This window comes from Gossypium raimondii, chromosome 3 (assembly GCF_025698545.1).
Source record: "Gossypium raimondii isolate GPD5lz chromosome 3, ASM2569854v1, whole genome shotgun sequence".
NCBI lineage: Eukaryota > Viridiplantae > Streptophyta > Magnoliopsida > Malvales > Malvaceae > Gossypium > Gossypium raimondii.
The window spans coordinates 3686770-3698350 of record NC_068567.1 but is presented as its reverse complement, the minus strand read 5'-3'; the positions used below and the strand labels follow the sequence as shown (position 1 = coordinate 3698350).

Here is an 11581-nt window from a genome sequence, read left to right as displayed (position 1 = left end):
TATAAAAAATTATGGAATGATGTAAAACCACTTAAATTTAAAATATTAACAAATTCTTTTTTGAAAGATAAATTAATTCAATCAATGAATGGAACCATACAAATTAGGAAAAAAAAACACTTATCGTAGATAGTGAATGACAAGCTCCACCAACACAACAAAGGCTTTAGCCTTAGCATCAATAGAACATTATGACACGTTGACAATTGGCTTTGTTACAACTCAAGCATGACATATTTGGAGTGGTTGCAAGCACTTAATACGATAAGAAAATCAACCCCAGATGGTCCAAAGCAGCGAGCAAAAATTGACAAAAGAATCAAGTGTCGAAACCTTTTTTGAATCGACTTTTTATTTAAAAAAATGAAAATAGGAGTTGCCACCAACCCTTTTTTGCTTAGGTGTGATTGGATCACCTCAAAACTAGACCATTTTAATGAAACGTTAGATTTGTTAAAACAATAATATTCAGTCTTACAAATCTAACTCCCAAAATTGGTACCTAGTTGATTACTTGATGTTTTGATGTCGGCAGTTAAAAATAGAAATTAAACTACGATCCCTCTTTGCACGATTTTTTAATTAAAATTATTTAGTTAAATCAAAACTTATATAAGAAGCCTTTTTATTTCGAGATAACCAAAATGAGAAGGTCATGTCCCGTAAGTTAGGACGCAACATCTCGAATTCTCGAAAATAAAATTGCTCATTATTTGTTTATTATGTGTTTTTAGTTTTAAAAGGATGTTCAGTTATTTAGATTCAAAGAGAAGATCAAACCCCGTAAGTTAGGGCTTGATTTCTCGAATCTCTAAATAAGAACGTTGCCTTGGTTTTGAAATTCCCCTTTTTATGCATCGAGTAAAAATTAATGCAACACTTAAAGTGATATATATATTTAGTTTATCTAGACATAGTATGAAAACGAACAAATATGTTTAAACATAATGCCTGACATAGTGATAGCAAAATAATATAAAATGGCCATGTAGGTAGAACATCTATATTAGAATGACAAATAATAAATAAATAAATACTATAGTAATAATGTAATTATAGTAATAATAAGAATATTAATTCATAGCACTAATGACAATAGTCACATCATTTATCTTAATATCAAAATAAATAAATAAGAAATATAATAACCATCTAAAATGCATAAATAAATAAAATATGAAAGGGTATAAACAACATAAATTTTAAATTGCAAAAAAGAGAGTAAAAAAAGGTGATTAAAGATGTGAACTTAAATAAAAGAAATGATTAAATTGAAATTTTAGAAAAAAATGAACTATATAAAAAAATAAAAATAAATAAAAATAAAGGACTAAAATATGACTTGCAAAACATAACAGGGGCCAAATGGGAAAATATTCCTAGTCTTATTATGCATATTGTTTCTAGGGGGCCAAATGACCAGGGGACTAATTTTGGGCCTAGTCGGAACAGTAGTTTCAGGATCACAAATCCGACAAGGAAAATTTTATTTTTCTTATGTTTTTATGGTCTACCATTTCACGGAATGATTTTATGAAAATTTCGTTCGAAAATTTCGACGTTTGGGCACTCAATTTAGTCAAAAGGACTAAATTGTAAAAAGTGAAAAAGTTGAGTTCTACATGTTAGAGGTGTTCAATTGTTATGAAACTTTAAATTGGAGGTCCTTATATGGTAATTAGACAATTTTTTAAGTTGGTAGACAAAAATGGGCATGAGATAAGTGAAATAGGAAAATTTTAAGTTAGGGGCAATTTGGTAATCTAGTAATTAAAATGAATTAAAAGGGAAAAAGATGGCAAATTGTGCTCATCTTCTTCATTTGGACGAAATCATAAAGGGGGGAAGCCATTGTTAGGGTTTTCAAGCTTCCAAGCTCCATAGTAAGTGATTCTAAGCCCCGTTTTTAATGTTCTTTACGTTTTTAGTCCCGGTCACTTGATTTTGCTTATTCTAGGAATAATTTAATCTAGGGTTTATATTTGGAAAAATACCCATATGTGAAATGTGTTTATTTTGATGTTTTATGGTAGAATATGAAGCTAGAAATTATGTTAAGCAACTTTTGCTAAGCGATTTTGAGTAAAGTAAAACGACATAATCGATAAAAATACTAAATGTTCATAAGTAAGTGTTAGAGTGGGAATTTGATGTTTCCATAGAAGGGAAAAATGTTCAGCACGTCATAATACATAATAATAAGGGATGAATTTTAATTTACGAGCTTTGGGGCAAAAGTGTAAATATGCAAAAGTTTAGGGCAAAATTGTAATTTTTCCAAAGTTTGAGTCAAGGACTGTTTTGATAAATGTGAGTACTAAATAAGTCAAATGTGTTATTATAGATCAAGAAAGAAGTGGAATCGACATTGATCGGAGAAAAGAAAAGATTAAAGACTAAATTGCTAAATTTTTATATTGTTGCATCAAAGTAAGTTATGTGTAAATAATAGTAATATACATTTATAAATTATGAATTTTATTTGATATGTGAATTAATATTGAATGTGGACGGAAAATTGTTCATGAATTATTCAAGTGATAAAGTGTTGAAAATAAAGTGTTAAGTGTAAATTCTCGGTTGAACTTAGGAATAGAAGTGGATACAAGTGACATGTCACTAGAGATCGATGTTCTGAGTGTTACAGTGAGTCCCGGTCTTTGGGTGATCTAGCATGTGTTGCAGACACTGACGACTTTTGTGAGCGGGCCCGTGGACATTTCGATGTTATTGATCGATGGTAGCTTGCTACATATCGTGATAGCTTTGGCTACATATCGGTGGTAGCTTGGCTACATATCGATGGTAGCCGACTACATTTCAATGGTAGCTTGGCTACATATCGATTAATGGCACTTATGTGCTAATTCTCTACGTCCGTGTATATTCCGAGTGTTCAACAGAAATTGACTAAGTGAAAATTGTAACGATTAAGTGTAATTGAATAATGAATATATGTGTGGAATTGAATTGAATATTGACTTGAAAATGGAAAAGTGAATTTTGAATTGAATAGTGATTAAAAGTGAAAAGTGAAATTATGAAAAGTAGAATTAGCAACAAAACAGTTTTGGACAGTAACAATAGTGTGAATTTGAAAAATCACCAAAAATGGTGGAAATTGAATTAGAGAGTGAATAAGATATGAAATGAAATCTTGTGGAGTTTATTTTTACATAAAAGAAAAAGAGAAAGCAAAAGAGTTATAAATTTTGAGATATTTGAATTTTAATGAGGCCAGGTCGGATTGACTTTGGAATCCCCTATTCTGACTTTGGAAAATCATAAAAAATTGAATAAAAATAATTATGAGTTAAAATTTATATTATTAGAATTCTTAATGAGTCTATTTTCAAAGGAAATAAACAGAAACATAATCCGAATTCTGTACAATTAGATAATTCATTTTTAGTGAAGAGTGGTCGAAACTGTCAGACAGCAAAATAGGGGATACTTTAAAGAATAAAATGTACTATTTGGATGAACTAAAAATTCTGAAAATTTTATGGTAAGAAGGTATGTGAGTCTAGTTTCAGCGAAAATTAACGTATCTTAATTTGGAGCTCTGTAGCTTCAGATAAAAATTATTTAGTAACTCTGACTCAAATAGATAGCTTTGAATTTAAATATAAGTGAATAGTGAAATTATGTATAATGCTATTTAAGCATGTTTTATACATAAAGGATGCGGAATGGAGAGGAGGAGGAGGACAATAAAATGTATGAAAGAATTATGTATAATTGTCATATGCCCGATTATAATTGGTAAATGTTAAATTGAATGGTAAATACGTATTGGTACTGAAGGAACTATTGCGGTATTGAAAACAATTGATCAAATGTTTAAGAAATTTAGTCATGACATATATATATATATATATATATATATGTGATAATAATGATATATGGATGATTATATCATTGAGTTGCATTGATTAATTCGGTCTATGTGATGGAAATGTCAAGAACATTTGTCTTTGATATGTGATGATCATGGTTTAAGCTCATATGGAAAAATAAAGTTTCATAGTATGAGAGTGTGGTATTGAAATATATATATATATATATATATATATATATATATATTGGATTGAGAAATTGATTTGAATTGTGAACATGAAAGATTGTGAATTGAAGAAAATGGAAATGAGGCTTTGAATTATATGAGTAAGTATCGGGTCTCGTAGGCCCTATTTGTTATGAATATAATATTTTGAGGATATGTTGTAAAGAATTATAAAAGCATGTTAAAAATTTGAAGAGTTTAAATTTGAATAAAATTTTGTAACTCGGTTTAATACGTTTACATGTGTAAGTGTTCTAGTAATGCCTCATACCCTATTCCGAAGTTGAATACGGGTAATGGGTGTTACAGACTAAAATGAAAAAAAAATTAAGTGGATAAATTTAAAAAAGTAAAAAAGGTTGAAAATATGACCAGATTGAAGAGTATTTAAAAAGCGGAAGGATTAAAACTGGTAATATCCCCTTTCTATTAAACACGCGGATCTTGGGGGTGATTTGGGTTGGCTTCAAAACGACGCCGTTTTGGGGCTTTTGAAGCCAGGCCAAAACGATGTCGTATTGGAGCCCTATATAAACTAAATTTTCTGAAAAAAATCATTTCTCTTCTTTTTTTAAAAAACTGCTTTCTCCCTCTTTTCTTTTTCTCTCCAGTGTGCCCTCAGGTTCGGCCATAGAGCCGACGCAACTCCGCCATGACCATCGGTCATCGGCGATGATGCAGCCACCTCCTGTGGCCAGAGTTGCAGAAAAGGGCCTTTTTTGTCTTCATTCCATGGGGCATAAGACTAGGGCAGAAAACCCCTAAAATCCCCACTAAAATTCGAAAATCAAAGGAACCTTTCGGTTCTCAATCCTCCTCCGACGCGACCTTTTGGTGAATTCCCAAGGATTCGATGGTCTTTCAAAACGGAGGGAGAGGACGACAGCGGCAGCGAAGATAAAAAGTTTCATTTTTATTTTATTATATATATTTTCGAAATAAAAAAGATAAAAAAGGAAAGAATCATCTTTTTTGGTGTGTGTATCCGATTTCTATTTAAAAAAAAATCTCCTTTACAATATGTTTATTTAGGGTTTTTATAGCCGATTGATTACAATATATTTTATTTTCCTCTTTTTTGCTATTTCTACTATTGCTTTTACTACTATTTGTTTCTTTCTCTTTGCAAGTGATGGTGCGTAGTCAACGGTGGGACGGAGACCCTTGCCTTTGCCATTTTGGTGCAAGGGCGACAAAGGCGCGTCAGGCCTCGGGACGAGGGGCCTCTGGTGGCGTGCCTACGAGGGGAGGAGCGACGCGCAGAAACCCTATGTTTTCTGAAAGTTGTTTTAGATAGTGGGCTTTAGGGTTTGTATATTTGGGCCTAGATTGTTGTTAATGGATTCCATTATTATTATTATTTGATTTCTATTAAGGCCCGGACTAAATTGGGCCTCTATGTCAAGCATTCACCAAACTAGAGAAGACGACAACAAAATCATCCCTAAAATCACTTGTAAGGCTAAGATTATATGCATAAGCAAAACTAAAAAATGTGCTACAAGAGTAGACAAAAATTTCTAAAACTAAAGACTTATAACACTAGTGACAACATGGGTCAAATCAACTTGTGAAATCATTTATTATTATGAAATACTCCCAAACAGAGTAAGAAGTTGACAAAGAGTCACTGGTGGTCGGTGGAGTTCTAGCAAACAACAGACACCGTCATCTGTCCATCACAACTTATGAAAACAATAAAGATACTCACTAAATAGATCTACATTGAAAAGAGAAAAGCCATGTGTACTGAATGAGAAGAAGAAAAAAAGAAATGATTGATGGCCGGAAGCTGGCACCACCGTTGAGTAAAACAAAAGATAAAAAGCAAAAAAATTTAAGATTTCTTTTTCATAAATAAATATTAACAAGTTGTTTGAATCAAAGAAATGCTCCCTCAACATGATGACAAATGTTTGCTTAGGTAAAACATCAAAGATAAACTATTTTAAACATACTAGATTGAGATTAGGTTCTATTTAAATTAGATAATTTTAAATACCGTAAAAAATATAATATATATTATATTCACGTAATCATGATTACAACAATATATTTATATATATTGTTTTTAATAATTTTCAGTGTAATAGTTTGTTATATTGTATTTTTAGGAAGAAAATTCGGTTAAAATTTTAAAACGATATTGTTAGGAAGAGTAACCATAAACAGAGAAATGATTGTATGAAATTGTGATTCTACGTTATCATCCCTTTTCAATAGGAGAATGACAAATCGATTTTCCTCCTAATTTTTAGCATTTTTAGTTGGATTTAAATTTTTTCAATAAAAAAACTAAAAATCAAGATCTGATTTATCATTTTTCTATTGAAAATGGATAAATATGACGTGGAACCACAGTTTTATACAATCCCTTCTCCCACAAACGGTGTTCATAAATTGTAAAATAAATATATATGCATACCTTAACTATACAAGAAAAGACCTATCTAATAATTCATTTATATATATATATATATATATATTTCTATTTGAAATTAGACTGTAAATATACAAAATTAGAACGCAACATAAAATATGTAGATATATTTTAATGTTGTCATAATCGAATTGGATCAACTTATTGAATCAAAAACTAATAATCGAATTGACTAGTTAGATTGGGAACATGTTAGAATATATGTTCAAGAAAAGTATGAAATCAATTTAATTAATTAAAAAATTAGTTGAATTTATTGTTCAACTGAATTTTTAAAATATTTTAATGAAATTATTATTATTTATTTTATCGAACTAATCAAACTTGGCAGATCGATGAATTAATAACTTGATTGATACGAACATCAATCCGATTCTCAAAATATTTATTCAAATTACAAAAACCAAGTAACAAAGTTGCATCATGCATGACATTACCTTATATTATTATTATATAAAAATATTTTTATATACTTTCTTTAATTCCTTTTATTAACACTTCATCTTTACCTTACTCAAAGCTTTGACTACTCATCCTATTACAAATTTACACTCTCCGCTCTCAGGATCTACCAGAAAATCCACTAATCTCCCAACCATGGCGGTCGTGAAACTGTTCGGAACTTGGCTTAGTCCGTACGTTTACAGAGTTATTTGGGCTCTAAAACTCAAAGGCATACCTTACGAATACATCGAAGAAGATCTCTCCAACAAAAGTCCTCTGCTTCTTCAATATAATCCAATTCATAAGAAGATCCCAGTACTCCTTCACGACGGCAAACCGATCTGCGAATCCACCGTCATCCTTCGATATATCGATGAGATTTGGCCGCAAAATCCCTTGCTGCCTGCTGATCCCTATGACAGAGCCGTTGCTCTGTTTTGGATCAAATTTGCCGATGATAAGGTAAACTCCTCTTCTTTTCTTTTTTGGTTTAAATTCAAAATTAACCCTCTAACTATATCGTATTTATCACTTAGGTGCCTAAGAGTTTTTTTATTTTTGCAAAAATGATATTTAAACGGTTAATTTTATCTTATTTTACCAAAAAAATATAGCACCATGTTTTATTGGCATCGTACACTTTTTTAGATAAAATTTAACGAAAGTAATAGTTTAAGCATATTTTTGACCAAAAAATTTATGTACTTAAATTGAGAAATTTGACATAATTTAGACAGTAATTTTGCAGTTAAACCTTTTTCTATTTATTTGACGCATATGAAGATTTTCCCATTTATTGATGTTTTATATTTATATTTATTTATTTATATCAGTAGTGAATATTATTTATTAAGTGTTGTATTGAGTTGATAAAGGTGGTCCTAGAGGTGCTCATGAGTCAGGTCGGGTTCAAATTGAGTCTAAGCGTGATATCATACATTATACTTGTCCAAATTCGGCCATCATGATAAACAATTTTAATTTTTTCATTTTAATATCTTACATATTTTATGTATTATTATTATTTGTGTCAACTTATACATTTTATTATTTATTATATGTTATTTTTAAATACACATCTGTCTTCTAAATTTGTGGTTTCCACACGCATACGTGTGTGATAGGATTACTAGTATTAATAAAGCACCTGATTAAGTTGGTGTCACAAATCAACTAGGCACCAACTCGCTTAGGAAATTACGGGAAGGCTTTAACGTAATTAAAATAAGTAATATTATTCGAGGGTATTTTAATTTTTTCATTAAAAAAATGTACATGCCATTCAGCTAAAGTTTTATTTTAATATTTTTATACATTTTTATTTTATCATGCACGATTTATTACCTCCACCGGTTGTATTTATAGTTAATAATAATAAGACCCTTAATTGAGTTAATGTCAAAAGTTAACTCTACGTTGACTCAAGATTGAGGACAACAAAATGATACACAATTTTAATCTATTTTTTCATTTTAACATCATATACATTTCATATGTTATTATTAATTAGTTTTAAACCATACGTTTCATTATTTATTGTATGTTATTTTTAAACACACATTAATGTTTGAAATTTATGGTTTTCACACGCATATGTATGTGATAGAATTTCTAATTATTTATTAAACTTTTTACCGAGTCGGTGTCATCCACCAACTCAAATAAACTATATTCAATTAATAATAAATTTCATATCAATAAAAAATTCTGCATCAAAATAAAAATATAAAAGATAAAAATAACATTATAATAATTTCATTCATGAAGTAGGTGTCTTTTATTTATTATAATCTAGTATTAAATATTTAATGATAGTTGAAAAGTTAAAATACACTCTAAGTCCCGTATTCTTCATATATTTAGAATTTAGTTCATCTACTTTTATTTTCAAGAATTTAATATCTCTACTTTTTATATATCAAAATTTATATTTAATTGTTAACACGGTTAATTTTTTTGTTAAATTTGTTGGTGCGATAGTTTGAAATTAAAAAGTTACTCATTTAATAGTCATATAACAAAAAAAAAAAAAAGAGTTATGAACTTGAATTTAGCATAAAGAATTAATTACGTTTACGACTATATTTACATTTTTAAATGGGTTAAATCATAATTTGAGGCCCGAATTTGTCAAAAATTCTCACATTGGGGTTTAAACTTTTTTTTGTCCAAATTTAATCCATAAACTTGGGAATTGTTCACATGTTAAGGCTTGAACTAGGTAATTGTTCCTACATTGGGGTATGGACTTTTTTTTTGTTCAAGTTAATCCTTAAACTTGGTAATTGTTCTCATGTTAGTGCTTGAACTAGGTAATTGTTCCCACGTAAGAGCTTCAACATTAGGGTTTTTAAGAAAATATTAAGGATTAAGGTGTTGTTTGATAAATTGGAAAATTAAGTATTGAAAAATAAGGGTTAATATTGAAATTTTAAGTGCCAAATTTAAGTTATAAAATTTGTTTGATACATTAATTAAAATTAATTACAAAATATAATTAATTTTTTGATAAATATAGAATTTTAATTATATAAAATTATAGTTTACATTTTTCATTAAATTTTAAACATTTTACTTTATTCTAAACCAAAATCAAGTTTTTAAACATTAAGTTTTTATAAGATAACTTAATATTAAAATAAATAAAATAAAATTGAGTTCATTGAAAATATTTTCCATGAAGTTATAATTAGATTTTATTTACTCATCATATTCCGCACTTTTTTATAGAAAAACTTCTATTGGAGTATCAAACATGTGTAAAATACTAATCATTGAAAATATTAATTTTCAATTAATCAATTTTTTCAATGGTTTATCAAACAAGGTTTAACTTGGACCAAAAAAAAAAAAAACCCCCAGCTTCAATGTCGGAATAATAGTCAAGTTCAGTGATTAACTTAAACAAAAAATAGTTCAGGCTATACCGTGAGAACAGTCGCCAAGTTCAAGAACTAATTTTAACAAAAAAAAAGTTTAGGCCCCTAGTGTGGGAGTAGTTACTAAGTTTTAGCCTCCTAAAGTGATTTAACCCTTTTTAACTTTAACAGTAGGGGGATTAAATTTCTTGAAACGAAAAATAGGACTAAATTGCAAACATACAAAGAATACAAAGACTTGTAGCATATTTTAACCTAGTTGAAATTGAGATTTTAGCACTTTGTAGTTTGGGTTTTTCTATGGCAAATAACTTTTGATGGCTGATACTAGAATCTCTGCTTAAAATAGAGTCATTTACTCTCAAAGCTTTACCGAACCGAAGGTGAAGAACAGGAGGCGGTAGTGAAGGAGTGGTTGGAAATGCTGGAAGCGATGGAAGAACATGCGTTGATCGGAGGGAAAAGATTCTTCGGTGGAGACGAGATAAACATGGTGGACATTGCATTTTGCATGGTTGCTCACTGGCTCGGGCTGATCGAAGACTTTGCAGGGCTTAAAATCTTTGAGCCACACAAGTTCCCTCGAGTGAGCTCGTGGATCCAAAATTTCAAATCAGTCCCTGTAATCAAAGACAACTTGCCTGATACTGATAAGATGTTAGGTTTGTTGAAGCATCGTAGAGAGATGTTGAGATCAAAATCAAATTAAGGTTTGGAACATTGATTGTATTTTCTCCCATAAGTGTTAAATAATAGTTAAACAAAGTTCAAAACCCTTATCTAAGTGACGTTGGATAAAATAATACTAATGTTTCGTTTGATTATTAGTGTAAGAACACGAGGAAAATACTTATTTATTACATATGTTTTATAATAGGTAGACATAAAATAAAGAATAGTTCAAACTGATAATTTGAAGGTGGTCAAAGCCGTACAAGAGAGTGGGGGGACGACTCAAGAGTTACTATGCTCAGGAGAGTTAAACGAATTTTAGAATTTGAAGGGCAGTGGTGGATTCGATATGTTCCTAGAGAAGCTAATCCAGTGCTTGAAAAGGAAAACACCAATTTCAAGCTCAAAATTTCTTTTTTTGAGGGTCATTTTCCCAAACATGTGGTGGATGGATTTGAAGGGAATTGTGAGACAAAGAATCAATGTTGAAGAAAGAAAGGAGGAATTTTTTTTTATATGAAAATATAATTGAAGGGTTAGCAGAGGGAGAGGGTTGGGTGAGGATGGTGGGGGATCGTTGGAGAGGAACAGGGTGTGAAAATATTTCTTAATATTATTTTTAATTAATATTAATATAAAATCAAAAAATAATTTTAATTTTTCTAAATTTTTTATTTTTTGGAATTATTTTATACAAAGAATGAGATGGTTTACTTATGTGGCTTTTTTTTGCCACGTGCTTATTAGTGATTGGGCCGCATCATCATTGAACATTGAACAATGTTGACTAATGGCTGACTAAGGGATAACTAACAGGGTACCAATGCGGGAAAAAATTACTTTAAGTACTCAATTTGACAAAAAAAAAAGGTTTAGATACCTATGTGAGAAAATGAAAATAATTTAGGGGGCAATTTTTATATTAAGCCTAGATTGAATTGGGTAGCGTGAGGGCAAAGTTTAAGTTTAGGGTAGATGCGTTGATGGGCTAAATTGTGCCGGGCTTGGGTTGGTCTTACTATTTTTCATTTAGGGTTTTAAAATAAATTTTGGTATAATTATTTTCAAATCCCTTGACTT

The 11581-nt window shown here is 29.9% G+C and overlaps 1 protein-coding gene across 1 annotated transcript; it reads left to right on the top strand.

Moving 5' to 3' along the window:
• The first annotated feature begins 6988 nt into the window (after positions 1-6988).
• Positions 6989-10608, top strand: LOC105796597 (glutathione transferase GST 23). Its single transcript, XM_012626346.2, has 2 exons — positions 6989-7412; positions 10179-10608. Exons 1-2 carry the CDS (start codon positions 7104-7106, stop codon positions 10536-10538), a joined length of 669 nt encoding a protein of 222 aa, XP_012481800.1. The 5' UTR covers positions 6989-7103; the 3' UTR covers positions 10539-10608.
• Positions 10609-11581: the final 973 nt, after the last annotated feature.

Bases quoted from the DNA above. Each gene is read 5' to 3' on its own strand.
- LOC105796597 (XM_012626346.2), top strand. From the start codon at position 7,104: ATGGCGGTCGTGAAACTGTTCGGAACTTGGCTTAGTCCGTACGTTTAC. The intron at 7,413-10,178 runs GTAAACTCCTCT...TGCTTAAAATAG, and splicing joins TCAAATTTGCCGATGATAAG to AGTCATTTACTCTCAAAGCT.